This window comes from Metopolophium dirhodum, chromosome 1 (genome assembly GCF_019925205.1).
Source record: "Metopolophium dirhodum isolate CAU chromosome 1, ASM1992520v1, whole genome shotgun sequence".
Classification (NCBI taxonomy): Eukaryota; Metazoa; Arthropoda; class Insecta; order Hemiptera; family Aphididae; genus Metopolophium; species Metopolophium dirhodum.
In genome coordinates, this window is record NC_083560.1 from 113,990,955 (window position 1) to 114,011,803 (window position 20,849).

The 20,849-nt window shown below is 29.0% G+C and overlaps 1 protein-coding gene and 1 pseudogene across 10 annotated transcripts in view; one reads left to right on the top strand and one right to left on the bottom strand.

Annotated features, from left to right (window-relative positions):
* The window catches only part of LOC132936184 (uncharacterized), a 22,262-nt gene continuing 1,413 nt past the window's right edge, over window positions 1-20,849 (top strand). The window contains exons 1-9 of one of the 10 annotated variants that reach the window (XR_009663414.1): window positions 1-129; window positions 2,172-2,295; window positions 2,763-2,835; window positions 5,393-5,472; window positions 7,854-8,108; window positions 10,792-11,158; window positions 11,248-11,467; window positions 19,311-19,421; window positions 19,493-20,330. Coding sequence is in view for 1 of the 10 variants with exons in the window: in XM_061002877.1 (XP_060858860.1) it covers window positions 10,833-11,158; window positions 11,248-11,467 (546 nt within the window). In the remaining 9 variants the exon portion in view is untranslated. Of the gene's footprint in view, window positions 130-2,117; window positions 2,296-2,762; window positions 2,836-5,392; window positions 5,473-7,853; window positions 8,109-10,791; window positions 11,159-11,247; window positions 12,266-12,301; window positions 12,415-19,068; window positions 19,208-19,310; window positions 19,422-19,492; window positions 20,331-20,849 lie in introns of those variants that run through there. The other 9 variants (XR_009663417.1, XR_009663416.1, XR_009663418.1 and 6 more) reach the window with 9 other exon arrangements.
* LOC132951713 (uncharacterized) lies at window positions 13,156-15,137 on the bottom strand (annotated as a pseudogene).

The following is a 20,849-nucleotide window of genomic DNA, read 5'->3' on the forward strand; positions in this document are numbered from 1 at the left end:
ATCTAACCCATATTTTATTATTATGTTTAATAATTGATGTGCAATGGACTTGAGTCATAGATGGACCATGATGGCAAATCACAGAATTAAGAGCATATGATTTGGTATCGACCTTAATTGTTGCCACCGGTAATGAATTAATCACCAGATTGTTAATTTTTTTATTAAAATTGTTACAAGTTTTCGGCGTAATAATTAGGGTTAGGATTTATATGCATTTGCATGTTTTTTTCCTTAAGTCCAAATTGATCGGTTGTCGGATTTGTCCACGGTTTGGCTTATCCTCGTTTAAATAGAACAAATTTTTTTTTGCATATTTTCGCATATTTTGAACAAAGTGCATATAATTGCATTTTTATAGATTTTTGAGAATTAGTTTTTGGTTTATCCGTTGAATTGTCGTAAATATATAGTATAAATATTACCTATCTAATCTTATTTTGGTCGGACGACTGATAGAATTACTTACACATTGTTATAAAGTAAGACAGTACAAAATTATTTCATTAGTATGTCGTGTGTTGCGTAAACGTGCGAACATTTATACTTAATAATTTAAGTTTTATAAAATGCCGAAAGTTCAAAGTGAAAGGGTCAAGTACGTAATTTTGTTGAAGAATTTTCCAGTGACTTTTTAAAACAGACGGTAAGATAGTAAATTAAAAATTTGTTTTTGCATATTTTGGTAAATAAAATGCATATTTTACAATTTGTTATTGCATATAAATCCTAGCCCTAATAATAATATAATACCGTCGCGCTGGATCACAAATTAACTAAACAATCACAGTCGTTGAGTCGTCAGCAATACACGAAATGATTGCTGGCGAACGGCATCCGAGAGACCGCGCCGTCTCAATCGCCAATCGTCGTACGTCGTCGCCACCGCCGTCGCGATGAGAGTAGTGGGGATGGATAATCGGTGGGTCGGAAAGACATTTACGATATTTTCTTTCCGTACTTAAAATCGGTCTTAAAAGTACTTGAACATTTTTGCTTATAACTTATAAACCATCTAACCAATCTACTAGCGAGTTCCTCTGTTCCCATCTGCACAATATTTCTGATCGATTGGTACCTTATACGACTTTATATGTTCAGCCGTTTGCCCTATAGAGCTGGACATTGGATTAACATAAATTAAGACGGTTTTTCAATGGTAAAACTCTAGCTCTTGTTATTATAAGTTAGTGGCTACTCCGCTATTTTTTGTTAATTAGCTTCGTGCCACTACCGTCGCGCTGGATATATATCCCTGTAACGCAAATTGCCAAGGACCGCACTCCCAACCCCGCCGACCATATATGAGCCGTCTACTATTAAAAGGTCTATGCATAGACCTTATACCACAGACCTATTAACTGATGGACAGCGCATTTCACGCCGCCATGCCACCAATGCTAGGCAATCATATAACCAAATTATAACTGAGAGAGAAACAACATAAAGTAGTGAAGGAGCACCGCATAAAGAACAGTGTACATTTTACTACTTTTTTTTCTTTTCTCGCTCACTCTATATACCCCCGACTTCTTCCTCTAAGAGCTGTCCATTAGTTTATAGCACAACTATAAAGAAAGATTCTTTACTAATACTATACTATCGTATAAGATCTATTGTTGTCATAGATAATAATGATATCTGTTAGCGTTTTCCACCATACCGCAATGTTGCACCCAGGTTGCACTGATATAGGTCACTGATAATCGTCCTGGGTGCAGGCTGGTGCAAGTGTAGATGAAACACAAAATCAATACTTATCACCGATATATAAAAAGATAATAAACTATTTTAAGGGTACTTTGGTATTTATCATGAAAATGATAAGGCGCACGAGCTCCAGGAGCTCGTGCAATTATCACTGCACTAAGTGCAAAAACTGGTGTAGTGCATTGAGCTGAAATATAAAAAAGTCCACTCGGTTCACATTAATTTTACCAATGGACAAAGAAACATGCACTGGTGCAGTCAGTGCGGTGTGGTGGAAAAGGCTATGTGATTATCCATGATTTTTGTCCATTAAGATAGATAAGAATACTGTTCTTATCTAACTTGATTGTTATCTGTTGATATCTTATCAGTTTGAAAGTTTATTCATTTTTGCTTGACATGTTTTCTGAAACAATTTTCTCATCAGTTATGTTGTAATATAATATATTTTCATTGTTTAGTCTTATGCTGAAGCAATTTGGAACGTAAACACTAAATATAATACAACTGAAATGTATGATTTCCGGCGACACGGTGTGTTGTGTTAAAATGTGTTGACTCAGCCAGATATTGTTCAAACTTTAGGTAAGTAGGTATCGATAAAGCAGAGTTTTAATTTAATAAATATGGTTGACCTAGCATACATTTTGGACTGCATTAATATTTGATTTAATTATTTATTAAAATAATCAATTTATAATAAGTCATAATTTATTAGTCTATAATATGATTATGACATTTAATAATATAATCATTAAAATAGATTATAAATCATTTAATTAAAATACCAATAATATCATGATATTAATATGTATGCCTATATCTTATGTATAGTAGTACCTACTAATAATGATACCCACAGGTATGTTAAATATCAAATTTTGAATATATCTAATTAGTTTAATTTATTACAAAAAATTGGAAGATTCAAAATTATTTTAAGATTCAGATTTATTCGATATTGATTGGCACATAATACAAAAAACCTCCTAACAACACAAGTTTTTAATTTTAAATATATATACATAATATTATATAATATTAAATTTAAGGCTCGACGGAATTAAAAGCTTGTGAAGTTGAAACAAAATCAGTGGAAACGATATACCTACGCTAAATACAACGGTGAGTTTGTTTGTTGGCAATTTATAGTATGTTAATGAAGTGAAACATTTTGGAGATTTCATGTAAAAATTACGTCTTAGTTCTAGTTTCATAACTTTCAAAATTTTTAAGAATTTGTTGATTTGCATCAGTAAATTTGATTATTTTATAGGGGAACTATTACCAGCTATTAGTTAGCTATAAACTCCATACCGCTAATTCCCAGCTTGTACTTTCCGCAAACAATTGTTAAAAGCGACAAACTAGGACATTTTCTTACTAATATTGTTATTGATGTCCATTTGTTCCTATTTATATAATCGAATACCTTCAACCAAGAGTAGAAAATACCTTAAGAATACTTACAATATAAAAATCCCATGTCCTTGTAGTTTATATTATATGATAACAACTTCTAATATTTTTTCTGAGAAGTACCTATATTGTGTTATGTACTAAACATTTATACATATTATTCAATACAGATAATATTCATGTTTAAAGATGGGATGTGAGTGTGAGTTGTTAAGTAGTTACACATGTATGTAAAAACATTGTGGCTTTGTTTTTTAAAATGTTTAAGCGTCTTTCATGATATTTTATATTATTGCAACAAATAAGTATAAATGTCTTATAAAAGATTAAGTGAATCACAACTATATTAAATATTTATAAGCTAAAAATGCTTAGATACATTTTATCATACATAATTTATTATGTTGAATATAGCTGAAAGCTATAGTGCTAAATTATCGTACTTCAGTTTTTATTCTGTAGGTCCAATACTTTTTGTCATTTAACTGTAAACTAAGACGAAAAAAATTATTAAACTTAACATTAGTTTATTTTCACTAATTTTATCAGTGGCCTTATTATTATTTAATATTGGGTTGTATAAACAATTATTAAATTTAATGGACCAATCGTGGACCACTTAATCTTGTATAAGGGACTATTAGCTCACTATTGATTCATTAAATTCATTAAATGTTAAGTGTGACCTCGATTAATTAGTAATACCCAACCAATTAAAAATAAAAATCTAATACATTTATATGTTGAAGAGCCCATGTATATATGCTGTGCGTTGTTGGTTGCATTTATAGTTTATTATTTATTAGATAGAATAACAATCACTATATTGATGTAATAATTATTTTGAATGAAAAAAAGAACAATGAATAATGGAAGGCTAATAAATTATAAAGCAATGGGCTTGTATGATTTGATTATCTATTATTATTTCATCTTCTTACTAAAATATATTGCAAATTAAGGCATTCAGCACCTACTATGTCACAAAAATCAATGATTGAGTAGGATGATAAAGTTAAAATAAACTAGGTAAAATAGTATACATAATGGTAAAAAATTATATTATAATATAATAAATCAAATTCAATGTTTACTTTTTTAAACTATTTAAGTAGTATAGATTATTATCAAATAGTAATGATATTATAGCATAATATAATTATTAAAACTAATTATAATTGGTACTAAAAAAAAAAAAAAAAACAACAACAACAATTTAATTATGAACAATACCTAAGCTATACAAACTCAAAAGGCAGTAAAAATATTTGTGTCACAACTCACAAGGAATAACCTTTTTGTTTGATTTATTTATAAAATATGTGTTTTTAATAGTTTATGCTCTAACTATATTGACACATATGAATCTATTTATTAAAGAATTTAGTACTTTTATTTTTTTACATTGAAAACAGTTAAATTTAAAGGACTTTTAAATTGTTGCTTGAATCCAGGAATACACAAGTGTGAAGCAACACAATTAATATAATTCATCCAAAATTGTTGCAATGTTAATAAATACACAATTAGTATATTAATTTAAGCTTCTTTTGTATCATAGAAACAATATATGCATAGCAAATAAACATATTTATGGACAAACTATAGAAGATGATTTTAGGATTTAGAAAGTTAATTCAAAATATTTAGACTATCAAGTATCAATGTCCCTTGTACTAGAAACTGCAATGTTTTCACAATTATGTAAAAAGTTTAAATTATACATTTAACTTAGTTTTTAAACCCGAACCTTTAAGAGGACACTACACAGACATTTGTTTTTTCCATCTTACAAGTGCGTAACATAACAAATTTTAAATTAAAAATTGTAAATTGTTTGTACATCTATTAAGAGGACTCCCCACCTGCATGTACTGTCACCGTCTTACAAACATACAACATATACAATTTGAGTTCAGAAGATCCAATTTTGTGTCGTTAGCTTAAATATAAGAGTGAATTGACTTATTATCAAACTTATAGGTTCTGTCGTTGGTTTCTTACGATGTAGTTATAAGTATGTATTTAAACTATTAAAATATAAAATACTCACAACTCGCTTAAAAACTAAAGTATTGTAAAAAATCAACGAGAACAGATAATGTTTTTACCTGTAAGTTTGATCTTAGGACTTAGGTCAATTAATTATATTGTTATAATTTATTTATTGTTGTACGATTGTAAGATGGAGACATGTGTGTGCTGTGTAGGAGTGTGGCGTCTTTTTTAAAATGACCTTTAATGATTTTTCAATTTTCTCTAGGGTAAAAATATCTCCTGATGTCATGACACTTCTGTAGCACTCTTCAGCACGTCGAATATAAAGTTCAGCTCATCCGCGAAGTATACCGATTTATTATTATTATATTATTTATATTATTTAATTATAATTTATAATGTAGTATCGACCATAATATATATATAGTATAATAGCATTTTCCACCACACTGCACCGACTGCACTGTTGGCTGTTCTATCTGGAATACTGGTGCACACTGGTTGACATTTTTTATGTTTCACCTCACTACACGGCCAGATTTTTGCACTGAGTGCATTGCTAGTTGCACGAGCTCCAGTCGACAGTGGGCTTTATCATTTACCTGATAAAACTGATATAGTCTGATAATATTGATAAAACAGATTTTACCATTGTAATTTGTAGTTATAATTTATAATTTATATGCACATGTCTTATAAATATTAAATTATAATTTATAAACAGTCTAGTGCACATACTAGTCTTATACCTATATTATAATTTTTTTTTTTAACTACTAGAGGGTAATATTCTACAGGTCTCATTGAATATTTCAATTTTTATATTACTACCAATATTTTATCATTCTTAATCGTAAATATTAAACAATTATTAAGACATATAGTACCTACCTACCTATGGTATTTTAAAAAACAAAAAATTCTTTACAATAAATTAATGATCTAGAACTTTTAGCTTCAAGTTGTTCTATTTGTAGTTCAAATCAGCCAGAGTTAAAAAGCCCTTAACTAAATAAAATAATTGTAATGGCATTACTGATTTAGGTAATTTGAGAGAGCAGAAAAATAGACCATGCTGTCTTGATGTCTGAACTAACAGAAATAGACTTAACCATATTTTCGAATAATTGAGATTTTTCGTACCACTTAAGGATGATCCTGTGACTATTTTTCAAATATGAACCCCCGTTTTCACTTTTAATTATTAAGCCGAGAATTTTTATGTACCTATCTAAAGAGTATTTTTTGATTTATAAAACTTTGTTTTCAAAGGATAATATTGTCTATGGTAATGGGTAGAGTAGATTTGGGCCATAGATGATATGAACATTTTAGTAATAACTATTGATCTATCAATATAAATTATTTATAAAAATGATATAAGTATAATGGATAGGTACTACATCTAACAATACACATACCGGCTATCTTACCTATATTTATGAAAAAAACCATATTTAAGGATAATTATCCTTAGTATGAAACATAGATGTTTGTGTCGCCACAGAATACTCCTTAAGTAGTATAAAAAATATCAGGAATTGGAAAATACAGTCTTTGGGTATAGGTACTTAGAATTTTTAAAAACCATAGTTGGAATAAATGTATTATTAAAGGAAAATATGGGGTAGGCACGTTTAAAAAATATTCTGTATATACAGTTTTAAGGATCTGGGGTCTGAGAATTCTTAACAATTAATGCATCCCCAAAAATATTTGACTAGTTCCGCCTATGATTAATATTATTGTATTTTTGCTGTTAGTTAAGTAGAAAGAAAATAATATAATGAGAACCTGCTAACGTTCTATTTTGACTTAAGTTGTTATATTCAACATGTAAATATGTAATGAGTGCGAAGCAATCTAATTATTTTTCAGATTGTTAGGCCCTTCAAAATATTTTCTTGTAACAATAATACTACCTGTATAGGTAGATACCCTTATTACCCATTATTGACTTATCCAAATTAATTAATTGTACATGAGCAGAACAGCTTAACTTTTTAGCAATCTCAACTTCAAGGCTGATTTAGTCGTAGTAAAATATAATATGCAATATGTTTACCAGCTTGCTGTATAAAGCAGATTCTTCCACGTTGAACAAAAACGTTTGGTGGCCCAACAAATGACCATCGATATCGATTTGTAAATTATGGTTGGTCATTTTATAATTGTTCGAGTTGACAATTTGAAACGTAGAACAGTTATAGTAGAGTAGGCAGTAACAGACGGCAGTTTGAAATTAATAAATAATAATTGAAGCGCGGGTTTTTCCAAATCATTATCATTATTCATTATCAACTACCATACTGTGAAAATGATAACGAGGTTATGTTTCATCTACACTTCCACCGGCCTGCACTGGTATGGTTATCAGTGAACTGTAGGAGTGCAACCATGGTGCAACGGTGCAGTGGTGAAAAACGCTATAAGAAGTATGCTCAATGATAAGACTACGTATATTTTTTTAAGGGGCAATTTATAGTTTATGTGTGAAACCAACTATAAACACAAGGTGACGTCACGCGTATACATTTATTCTTAATATGCAATGCAGTATGCACAAAAACACAAGGCGATACACATGCGCGAACTAGAACAAAAACACGGTTCGTGTTGAGCATACTTCTTATTTCTTTTACTATGGTATCGACACTCGACCTCAATACCTCGTAACCAAATTAAATTTTTTATTCACACTTTTGACTATCGTGATATCTAAATAGTTAGCCAAAGACCATTGACGTCCACACGTTGGTATGCCTGGTTGCTGTTGCCGCCGTAAATGCAGACATGCATTGGCTGTCGCGTTCCGGCGTGGCGGCATCACATTGGGGGATAACGCCGAACTCGTCGTCACGTATTTTGCTTTACTCGTCGTCTTGTCAATTGTTTTTACTTGTCACCACCCAGCGCTATGCTACTGCTCGTTACGACAGACATACATCGTTGCTGAATAACCATTATAAACACAACCACACGTAAATATTTATTTGTTTCTTTATATAATTCATACGGACACAAGGTCCAATTACAATAAAATTGTTTATCTTAGCTAAATTCACATTAGTTTTAAATTCGTAAAAACTATTAAAAGGATCAATATTGTACATATTAAAATATTAGCTATATCCAATAAACGGTTAATTGGTCAATTTGATACTAATTGAGTACCTATTTACTGAAGACGAATAAGACAAATTTATATTTCTTAAACTAATTTTAGGTACCTTAAAACTAATTATACATAATAATTCAGGACATTAAATTAAATTATTAAGTAATTTAAACAAGAAAAATAAGTCCAGTTATTTACAGGTAATTTAGATTTTACATACACACTGGAGAAATGTTTGGAGAATTAATTAATACCATATGTTATAGGATCTTAACTTTTACTGCGTGAATGGTGGTTCAATTTTACCATTTTATATATACCATATTATCTAGTCCGTAGTTTAAAATTAAAACCACCATGCGCGCTAGTAACAGTTAAGGTCCCATAACACCAGATATTTTTAGATAGAACCGGGAAAATCGGTATACGTTACATTACATTAGTATAGGCATGTACTAAAAAGGGGAATTAGTATTTTCGCTCGTTTCATGAGTATTGGACGATTAGGTGATGGGTGTCAGGATATTTAAACCTCATTTTTTAATCCAATTCGACGCTTGAAACGAAAGACATTTTATGAAAATGGCTTAAATATGAGAGATACACTAACATTAGTTGTCCGAGTTAATGATACCCAAATCATCGAAGGAAAGTCAACAAATATAATATTCTATGTAATTAGTAAATTACATTTAATTAGAAAATTGTGAAAGTTTATAATCTATTGACTTTTAGACATCGATTCTCTGGCCCTATAAATACCATTCCAAATTCACGTAATAACCAAAATTCATGTACCCGAAATTCTTTTTTAATACTTACAAAATTATACATACATAGGTGATTGTTTCATTCACTATAAAAAATGATGATGAACCCTTGAAACGCAATCCTCAAAAAGCACAATTTTTCCAGCTGACGTAACAGAAAATCATAAGTAAACTTGTGCGTGTATCTGGAGGGGGGGGGGGGGGGGTCGGGGGCTTGCATCTGGAATTGTATGGATTTACAAGTTACAGTATGAAAACGTCTTGAAAACGTGCGGATGATTCTAGTGCCCCCAGTGGCGTTTTTTTCGGTAGGGATATTTAAACTACTATAGCCCTACCGGAAAAACGCCTCTGGAGGCGATAGAATCATTCGCCCGTTTTCGTAACGCGCACCGTAGGTTACTGGCCACATTACTTTGGATAATTCTAGACTCTTTCCTTAAAAAAAATATACTAAAGTACAGTAGTCACTCGATAATTCGGAAAACTCCATAAATCAAACTAAACGCTATGTCCCCTGAGAAAACCTCTATAATTAGAAAAAAGTACATGTATTCCGGTCCCCTCGATGATTCGAAATGTCTGTCGGTGAGGCACACTCTACAATTCGAATTTTTTTTTCACGAATCTCTATTATTTGAATTTCTTTAAACACGATTATGTATATGTACGTTCATATGTAGAAAGATTATGTACAATCTATTTAACGTACTCGTAATGAAACTAATAACGACGATGGTTAAATATTATCGTAGTTTATAAATGTTATCGTATCTTACCTACCTAATCTATACTTAAATTGTATCATTTTACCAAAATAAACCTCTGCTATGGGTAAACCGTTATTGAAATTGAATAAAACGTAGTCAGTCGCAATATGGGTACCGTAAAGTAGAAGTGTTTGTTCCTGTCAAATCGTTAAAAGGAGCAACATTTTTTATGTCAGGATTACGTCAATTTTTTGAGCAATCTGAAATGGACGAAAAAAGATGCGATACAATTTTCAATGCTATCAGTAAGTTAGACAACGCTATGGACCAGATTGTGGCCAACAATTCTTCACAAAAAAAATAACAGATTTCTTTAATAATATGTAAAATATAATAAGATGTATGTATAATAAATATACATACATAAATACAATTTTTCACCTCTCTTTAATTCGAATTAATTTTTTTTCCCTCGGTTATTCGAACACTCGGTAAATCGAAAACCTCTATAAATCGAATTTTTAACTCGGTCCACTGAATTTCGAATTATCGAGTGACTACTGTATATTACTATATTACACATAAGTAATGAGTTAATGATTCATTTTATTATTATTTAACTTCCAAGATAAAAACATAAAATGTATTAAAAGCTTAGGCCTTTTGATAAGAACAAAAAAACAATATGTGTTTAAGTGAAAAACATTGTTGTAAACGATTGGTATATATAAGTATGTAACATAAATAAATACACTCGAAAAAACCATGTTTCGTGTAAAATTGGTAGTCTGCAATTAATTTGTAAAGGAGTTGAATATTATGCTTCTATGTATGCGTCTAATGTACACGTTTAACTAACACCTGTAATAAGAATCTATCACTTCACTACTTTTGTGTTCTAATATATACATGTATATATCCTATTTTTTCTATATATTTTAATCCAAAGTATAAATTATAAATTACAAATTGCTTACTAATAACATTATTTAAGGCAGTATCAGAAATTGCAATTTAACATTTCCATAATATACAAATGTGCAATATTATATTTTATTTTTTTCAGATTTGGTACCTACATACTTTATTATACTTAAAATAAACATTATGGATGTGAAACCACATACAAGTAACGCATTAATTACTGCAAAAAAAGGACCATATTATGTAAAAGAAGAACCAGATGTAAAAGAAACATTTGTAAAGCGAGTTAAACGTCGAGGGCGCCCAAAACTCGTGTCTCAACAAACACCATTTTGCCCTCCGTTTATGGTCAGATGTGACAACGATCAATCACATTTCAATTACCGTACAGTATGGGCATGTAGAATTTGCACCAAAATATTATTGAGTAAAGCTGCCGCTATAAGCCACGCTGCTATATGTAAGCTAGCCATTACAAAAGAAGAAGATATTCCAATTGCAGATTTGAAGTAAGATTAAATGGACATTTCTGTTTATTATTTACAGTTAAAATTTTACAAAATGTTTAAAATAACTACTTAACATTTTTGTTTTCTAGTTATATGGAAAAAAACATGTGTTATCCGTGCAAATATTGTGATAAAAAAATGCGGAGAAAAGTGATCTGGCTAAAGCATTTGAACGAACATGAGACACCAGATTATGATGAAAATAATTGGGGTGTTGATGATATACTGATAGCAAATTTGAAACAGCCAGACAAAGTTGTCTCAAAACAAATGAAACAGGAACCTGACTTTAATCCTTCCACTTTATAAGTAACTAAATTGGGCCTTTATTGAATACATCATAAATCATAATTCAATTTCTAAATTTGATAACCTACTATAAAAAAATTATTACACACAAGTAAAAATATCTACCCATAAAGTAGGTAAATTTGTTCTATAGAGACCCCATATTTTGTACAATAGAATAACATTTTAGAATACATTTAGTTCTAATTAGTTTAGCAAAAGGAATAATGCATTTAATAAAAATAAAAAAATGTAATCATTAAAAATTGTAAAAATAATCTTACTCTAGATTTTTAGTGGAACGATGAATGTATTGATTTTATAATGAGTGTCTTTTTTTTGGATCTATACACTTTTTAAGTAAAAACAAAGTTTTGATTTTCAACTCTAATTTAAGTAGTATATTTAAAAATTTAATTTAAGAAATATATTTAAAAATGTGGATCTTTATTTTACAATATTACAATATTTTCACTTGAATATTAGGAGATTGTAAATGCACGGTAATTGAAAAAAAAGTGAATTTGTTGCAGTTGTAATCCAAAATATTTTTAACAAACTCACTACATGTTAGTATTAAAAATAATAATATGATATAAGTAGGTAATATTTTATAAAAATAATTATATGTATTTTTTTAAATGTTAGTTACTGCTTACTATTAAAGGGTGGATGTTTGCATATTTTAACTTAAACATTAAAAGTTGCAGAGTAGGATAGAAATTTATTTTGTAAACTTTGAAATAAAAATGTAAAATATTTTATATTTCGAATTATTTTCCTTTAAAAAAATATTTTTATTATTTTAGGATGTTTTGATATTTGAACACATTTTAGAATTTTGATATGTTATAGGCATATACAGGCCCGGAGTAAGTGGAAAGAGAGCACATCCAAGGGCCCACACATTTAATGGCTCACAGATTTATTAAGGCGATTGGGTACCGGCCGTAATCAAGGAGTTGTAGGTAGGCAATTTCTAGTTTCTCAGTGTTACGCGTTGTCGTTGTGTACGTAGTAAGTGAATATTAGTGTGAGTGTTGTTATCTTACACCCTCCCGTCATGCAGGCGCTGGTCGCGGCCCGAACTTCATTGATGACAATGAAAACAATATAATAACCGGTTTTTCGTTTTCCGTGGATTCTAATCGTCGTGATCGTGCGTTGCTTAATATTATATAGGTTATCGGCCGTGGGGCAATAGGTAAAGTACACGGACGTATTTACGTACATGTTACAATATAAAACAAATTTTCTTACAGGATCTATTTATTTACGATTATGAAAGACTTTTTTTCTGAAATAAAATTTACCCCCAGTTTTTGAAATGTAAGTTTTTTCCAACCATTTGTTTGGAGCATATTATTATGACGGTATTAAAAACTTCAATTTTTCTCATTACACAAACTTTTAAAATATATAGATATGTACTTACCTAAAATGGTTTTATTAATTTAAATACTTTTTTTTTTTTTTTTCTGTTTGAACCGACGGCGTCGCGGGGACAGCTTTCGCATTACTTCCGCGACGCAAGTATTAATTTAAATACTAGTAGATATCAAACAAACTATATTTTTTACAAAATAACTTTAAAATTACTCAAAAATTATAATATATAAAAACTTATAAGTAATTTACATCAATATTATTTTTTACACTGATAAAGTGTCATCGAGCATATTTTTAACAAAATATTAGTAAACAAAATATTATAAATCAGTCCTTAAAGGAAGTCCTCTGTCAAACCTGGAGTTAATTAGTTCAGGAAGCAAGCACTCCATGTACAATTTTGTTAAACGAGGCTCGATTTTCATATAAAATTCGTTATTTTTTGTAATTTTATCAACAATCATTCCTAGGGTAAAATAATTAAATTATAAATATTATTTTACTCAGTCCTGGCAAACTAAATCCCGGACAACGCCGGGTCAGGGCAGTTAGTAATATTATAATATGATCTAAAATAAATAATAATAATATAAAACTATATTATACCTTTAGGCGTCCATACAACAAAGTAACAATATTTTCTATCAGCTATGTGTTATTGCCCCTGTTCTTGATAATAGTAATCATGAGAAGTTTTTAATTTTAACTCTCCATCAATAAAATTCATAAAGTTCAACTTTTTATTTTCAAAAGCTTCTTGAGGTGTAAAATCTTTTATTGACGCTGTACATTTAATTTCTACAATGGAATTATTGCCAATCAAACCGTCCGGGCTAGCTGCTAAAAATTTTGATTTTTTGTCAACAAACAGACCACATGATATAATGTTTACTCCTAGTTTCATTTCCAATGATTCTTTGGCTAACGGGTCATTTTGAATGCCATACCTAAATGAAATAAAATTAAATTAACCAGTCATTATTATAACCAAAATTAATTTTTAAAAGGTAAAAATGTAATATTTAATATACCTTGTAGCTGAATTTCCACGAAACAACTCATAGAGAATATATTTTACAGTATTTGCACGAGAAGTTGTGTCTCTGAGTTTTGTGACTTTACCAAAATTAGAAGCCGTGAGTCTTATTTTTCGTTCTCGTCGCCATTCATCGCTTTTTGATTGGTCCACTGTATTTCATTCTAACAGTTATAACTGTGTAGATGAGAGTTATAACTTATCTAAAAAACAGTCTTTTTTTGTTTCATATTCCTCGTATGGCATTTCAATTATTTCACTCTCAGTGTGAACGGCTCCATAGTCCTCATCTGGCCCTTGTGAAATGTTTCTTTTGGTTGAATTTCTGTAAACAATTTTAAACTATGAAGTTAATTATTATAGTTTATTATAGGTACATAACTATTACGTACTTCATATTTCCCTCCCTGTCCACGGTATCAAAAAAAAAAAAAAGGAACCTAACTAAATATTTTAAGAATTAGTTAAACGAACCTTACAGTCTGACCAAAAAGCAATCTCCGTTGGGTCGATTTATTTCGTGAATCGATATTTCTTTTTATAATTTTTTTTGTATACATTCCTGGGCTGTAATTAGTGGCTTTTTTATGGAGGTGTCTAATATAACTTGGTCCATATTTATATGCTGTTACAGCAGTAGCACAGCGAGTCTGGTACGATCCTAAAAAGTAAATATAATAAATTTAACACAAATAATTGTAAAAATGCATTTATTTAAAATTAAAAAAGTTGTTTATACTTCTTAACGAAAAGTTAACTCGTTTACCACCTGTATACTTAGCTACAATACTATTGTAATTTTCCACACAATTATTGTTTACAAAACAAATTAAACTTTCACTATGGTGAGCAACAAGATTTTTCGCTTAAATTATATCTTGCCATAGACCACATTGTTCCATTTCAGGAATTAGATTTACTTCACCTGGTTTGACTCCAGAACAAAAATAACTAAACATTAAAAAAATTGTATTTATAAATCAATTTAAATTTGACTTTTAACAACCTAGCACATTTATCATGACAACCAAAAACATGATATGGCCTATTATCTATGTCTTCTTTTAAAAGTGCAACTTTATAATTTATAGGAAAATCTATTTTCATACGATGTTTAATAGCGTTTGTTACAGCAGACCTAGGAACAAATATTGAATAAATAGTAGACAATAGACATTTTTTAAAATAACAAATTAACTAAAAAGTAAATTATGTGATTACCTCAGTTTTAATCGTTTTTCTTTTAAGTTGGTTCTTAGTAATCCTGGTTTACCGCCCTCAATAAGTTTGTGGTAAATTATATTGTGCATTGGAATACTCTGTCGAAAACCCTCAACTATTATATCAGCTTCCATCACTGTACTAGTACCATTCCAATTTTTGTAACACAAATGTACAGGTGGGTCTCTATTATTTGCACAAACTTTTTGACAAATACTGCAATATTTATTGCGAACTCCAATAAACAATACTTTTTTTGTTCGATAACCTACAATACATACCTAAACAAATTAATAATATTAAAGTAATAAAAAAATTATAAAAATATATAAAAATATTTTATAATATATTATAATACTTACAACACCAGATGTTGCGTTGTAATTACGTTTATAAGATCGTTTCGACCAGGCACCATCTGCCACAACAATGATCATAGGGATACCATCAATATTTATGTCACCATTTTCAACAGCAAGTCTTGCTTCTTCTTAACCAGCCAGCTCTATAGATTCCCATGCTTTATTTTTGGTTTGTTTAGATAAAACCTGATGGAATTTTTGATAAGTCTTATTGCTTATACATGGCATATCTAATATGGACGAAAATTGATCTAAGTTTGTAAATCCTTGACCAGTATTTACTGTTGCAGTAACAATTGCAGCGTTAATAGACAAAGGTGTTATTATGTCTGGAGGTTCGGAAAATATTACTTCTTTTTTTCTGCATAAGTTGCATTCAAAATGAAATTCAGAAAAAAAGCCTTTTTATATTTCTAATTTGAAGACAAGATTTGAATACTACAATCGAATAATTCGTGTTTAATCGATTGTAAACTATTCAAAAAGTATTCAACATTAGTAATTCTTCGACCAGTAAGAACATTATTATTATTATTGTTATCCTCATCATCCAAATCATTGGGTAAAGACAATGTAAGATTGTAACCATCACAACTATCATCCATGATAGTTTCTGGAAAAAACGGTAAAAAATCGTTTTCAAAACTATCATCAACAAGGTTTCTAAAAAAATTAGATTAAAAATTAAAATTAAAAAAATAAAAAACACACATCATTGTAAAATCAATACATTCATCGTTCCACTCAGAATCTAAAATTGACAAAATATGGAAAAATCGCAAAAATTAACAAACTATTTTGAGTTAAGAATTCGTAAATATTTTTATTTTTAAACCTAAGATATGAAAATGTAATTCAAGCTTCCACATAAGTTTATCTACCTTTATCAAAAAAAAAAAATGTCTAAGAATGTCAAATTAAATTTTTATGAGCATTTGAAATTCAAATTTTTACAACATTGGATATTCATTTGATTTCTCATGTAGTGATTTTTTTATTTTGTTGTAATTCAAAAACGAATAATTGTAGATACATGAAAAATTCACTGAGTGTTTATTTTATCAATTCTTATACCTGGTAAAATGTTCAAAATATTTTGACTAGTTTTGAGCTGTTCACGGATAATTTCATATTACAATTTTTTTATTTTTTTATTCTATGAATATCAATAAAGTTTTAATTGTTGGGCCAAAAAGTGTAAAAAATTTAAACGAGGCTCCTGATATATTGTTACAATGGCAGTTGAAAAATATTAAAAATACATAGGCACAATTTTTTTTTATAAGCATTTAAAGATCGAATTTTACAGAAGGACAGTTTATTTTTATAGTCATTTTAAGTTAAAATTTGGACGAAATCGCATAATAAAAAACCTAGAATAATTATTTTAGTTATTTTGTTGTGATTGTATAATATTATTCGTGGGTACTTGAAACTTCTAAAGAACACTATTATACAGGTTGTCCCACAGAGATCTGACAAAATAAAAACTGCTACTTAAACGTATGACAAAAATTGATATTATCATGTGATAAGTAAATAATTTAAGAAATAAACTCATGTCAGCAAATTCCCATAAATAATATTTTTAAAAATGTTATTACGTTCCAAAATAATTTAATAAAAAAATTATAGATATTTAAAAAAATTCTAAAAAATAAACTACTTGACTTATATAAATGTTTTTACCGTCAAAATTGTTCTTATAATCATATTCACAAATTGGCTATTTTAAATTTATATAAAACATTTTAAATCAAATTTTAAATTTTTTATTTTCAGTATTAAAAAATAAAAATAATGTTTTGTATATTATGCGTGTAGCACGAGTGACTATAAATTATATAACTAAAAAAAAACTTTAAAATTTTGTATATAGCAAAAGTTATGACATTTGTTAGATCTCGGTGGGACATCCTGTATATCTATGACAGTATCACGGTTTGTTATTGATGTAAAACGCGTTATAACTTATAAGTACCTAATGAATATTGTGATATGATTAATTTGGAATTTATTATAGGTCAATTTTTTTTCCGTGATTCGTAATATCTAGTAATTTGTGTAGTATAATTAACCAGGCACCTGTGTAGATCCTGGTTCCATACTTGGATCTCCTTATGTGGAATCAAATTTTGCCTAGACGTTGATGGAGATAAAAAATTATGAGCAGTTGTTGGCACATTCACATTTTTTGAATTTTGTATGCTCTATAAAAATTAACAAAAACACATTATCAAGCACTGTTGATTATTGTGTTATTTTCGTATTTGGATAAACAATTTCAAAAATGTGCAATTTAAAAATATCAATAAATAATTTATCGAAATTGTTATGCTATAAAAAATGTTATGTTGTATAGAGCTACTAACCATATCAATTTTAGGTGTTTGTTGGTTCTGTAACAGTGTCAATGAATTTCCTTTATTTTTTCTTCTTCTACTTAACGGTGTCTTTTTTTTTTTGATCGTACAATTTTCCATGTTTATTATTAAATTTAAAACAATCAATAATTAAAACAAAAACACAATTACTTATAACTTATAACTGAAAACGTGTAAAATAAACGGGAAATAAAAATAAAACGTGGTTCGTTATTGCTGTTTATTTGACGAATAACGTCGAAAAAACGACCACAGAATTATATTTTATAATGTTTTGCATCAAGCTTCATTAGTTCAATTCATTCACAATAATATTATTGTTTATATCGGTTAAAATAATAATGTACCTATTTGTGTATAAAACCGGATATCGCATTATCGTAGAGCGCACAACTTATTCTTAGAAAAACCAGCCGGGGCGACTCTCGTACGCACACGCACAAGTCTGATACGCACGGCTACTGTTTAGGATTCGTAAAATTGTTCCTTCAAAAACTACTCGTTTTACTTCAATCAGTCCGATCGTTGTATTGGTGCGATAAAAATTCTGAAAATTTATTTGAATTCAGCATGAAGTTTACTTGAGATCGGTCGGACCACTTTTTCAGTTGTACTTAAAAATGTTTTTTAAACACTACTACAAATTTAATATTTTTCAAAAAACTGAGATCTATTTTGTGGAATTTTGAGGGCAAAATTAAAAAATGTAATCCGACCGATCTTAAGTAGACTTCATGCCGAATTCATATACATTTTCAGAAGTCTTATCGCTTCAATACAATGATCAGAACAATTGAAGTTAAATAAGTAGTTTTTAACGGAAAAATTGACCGGTACCCAATAGCCTTAACTTAAAATTTATATAGCGGTTGTTTGTACAAAAAAATTATTTTTATTTTTATTTTGTTTCACTTTTTTACATTTTTTTTTGCTGTACAATAATATTATATATATCTATAATATAAACCTATTGAACTTACGTTGTACATACGGGCATATAGTACAGATCATGATTCATGAGATCCGTTATCGCCTAGCCATCAAGCTTTGTTATTACCAAACGTTGTTTGACAAATTTTTGTAAACTTAAATTCTAAATTTGATTGAACTTAACTTATTTGTTTATAGGTCTAATAGTCTAATATGGCATTACTACACAATTGTTTACATAATACTACATTATAATAGGTATTAATTTCAAATGTACATATTTATTTCATGTATTCTCAGAAAATGATATTAATATGAAAAAATTATTATTATTAACGGAAGATATGATAAAGGAATTAATCCCAATGGTTGGCATAGAGCCCGTTTAGTATCAAATTTACAAGAATGGAAAACCATTGTACAAGGGACAGCTAATTTAGTATGGATGTTTTTAACAACTATTAATTTTAATTGTTTAAAACTAATTAAGGTTATAAAATCCTAGCTATTCAAAGTTTTTAAGAATTTTATTTTTATTTTAGCTTAACACACTTGATATTGAACCCCAAGAAAATATTGGAAGTATCCTTCTTGAGTTATCACAACCTGAAACTATTATTTTCAATGATCAGCATACTCCTTTAACATTAATTGTGAGTAAAATATTCAGTTATTTGAGAGTTTTAGTAAGTCAGCACTATTTAAAAATGTGTTCTAATTTTAGGATACAACTCCGGATACAACAGCATCAACCCTTGCATCAACTTCATCAAGTAGTTTGCAGGTAGAAAGAACTGCATGTGTTCAAGATTTTGATGCATTCTCTAAAAATAATGAAATTGGTGAAACAAGCGATTCACAAAGGTCATATGCAAATACAGTTGATTATTATTTACTTAACAAGTATTATGTGTAACATCATAAAGGAGCATAATTATTATAATATAGATACTTAAACAATATAATATATAGTAGTCTTATATCATATTAATATAATGTTAAAGAAATTCTTAAGGTGTTTCAGAGGACTTCTTTATTTGCGGTACCCACACATTTCTGAAACTGACCTACTTTATAATAATATATAAGTTATAAAAATTAATCAATGATTTCATAAAGATATAATAATATTTTCATTATTATAACTTTTTTACACATGTACCTAACTGAGAATTTATATATTTTTACCAGACTTTTTACTAATCTAACCTAATTGTTAGTTTAGTTCCATCTATAACTTAATTAAAAATCAATTTTAAATTTTCTAAATGTTAAAACTGATTATGCCTACATTATTTAAATCTTATAAACACTAGATATATTTCTTATAAAAATATATGATTACTCAATAGTAATAATTTTTTTACTTATTTAGGAACTGTTAGATCTATTTAAAAGTGCTAACAAAGGAAAGGCATTATTAGCTAGGTACATATCAAGAAAAGAGATTATTGGATTGCATAGGCCGTAGACGCTTATGTAATTTGATCATTAATAAACAGCTAAGAGATGATGTCAATAAGCGGGTTTCATCATCTAGGCTTCATGAATTAGCTTATCAAATCACAACTATTTTTAGTAAAGAGCGTACAGCAGTTTACTTCATTGCTTATCTGTCATATGGTCCTGGCTTAAAGTGGGCAGCAAAAGGAAAGTTGCTAGATTGTCTGAACAACAGAAGGAGAGACTACAGAAAATCGGGAATCATTAATGTGTCCCGTCGTAGTTCAACATCTTCTGGTCCATCTTCTCCGACTATTGGGGTTCAACGATTTGCAACCAACATCAACCCTTAGATTGATGTTGAAGAAAATTTGAAGTGGTTGAGAAACTCTAGTGATCCTTGGAAGTTGGTGAAAGAAAATTGGGATATAACTGTTCATGTACGCTTAAACAAAATTGCATCAAGAGATGGACAGTCTATAGTTGAGTACATGACAGAGTATCCTGCTTTGAAAAAAACCAACTGGTTATCTTCTGGTGTTCAGTATTATATTTTTAGGCAATATTTAAACAATAAAATATATTAATAGAAAAATTATGTGAATAATTAATTTAAAAACTAAGTGTTATATAAATTG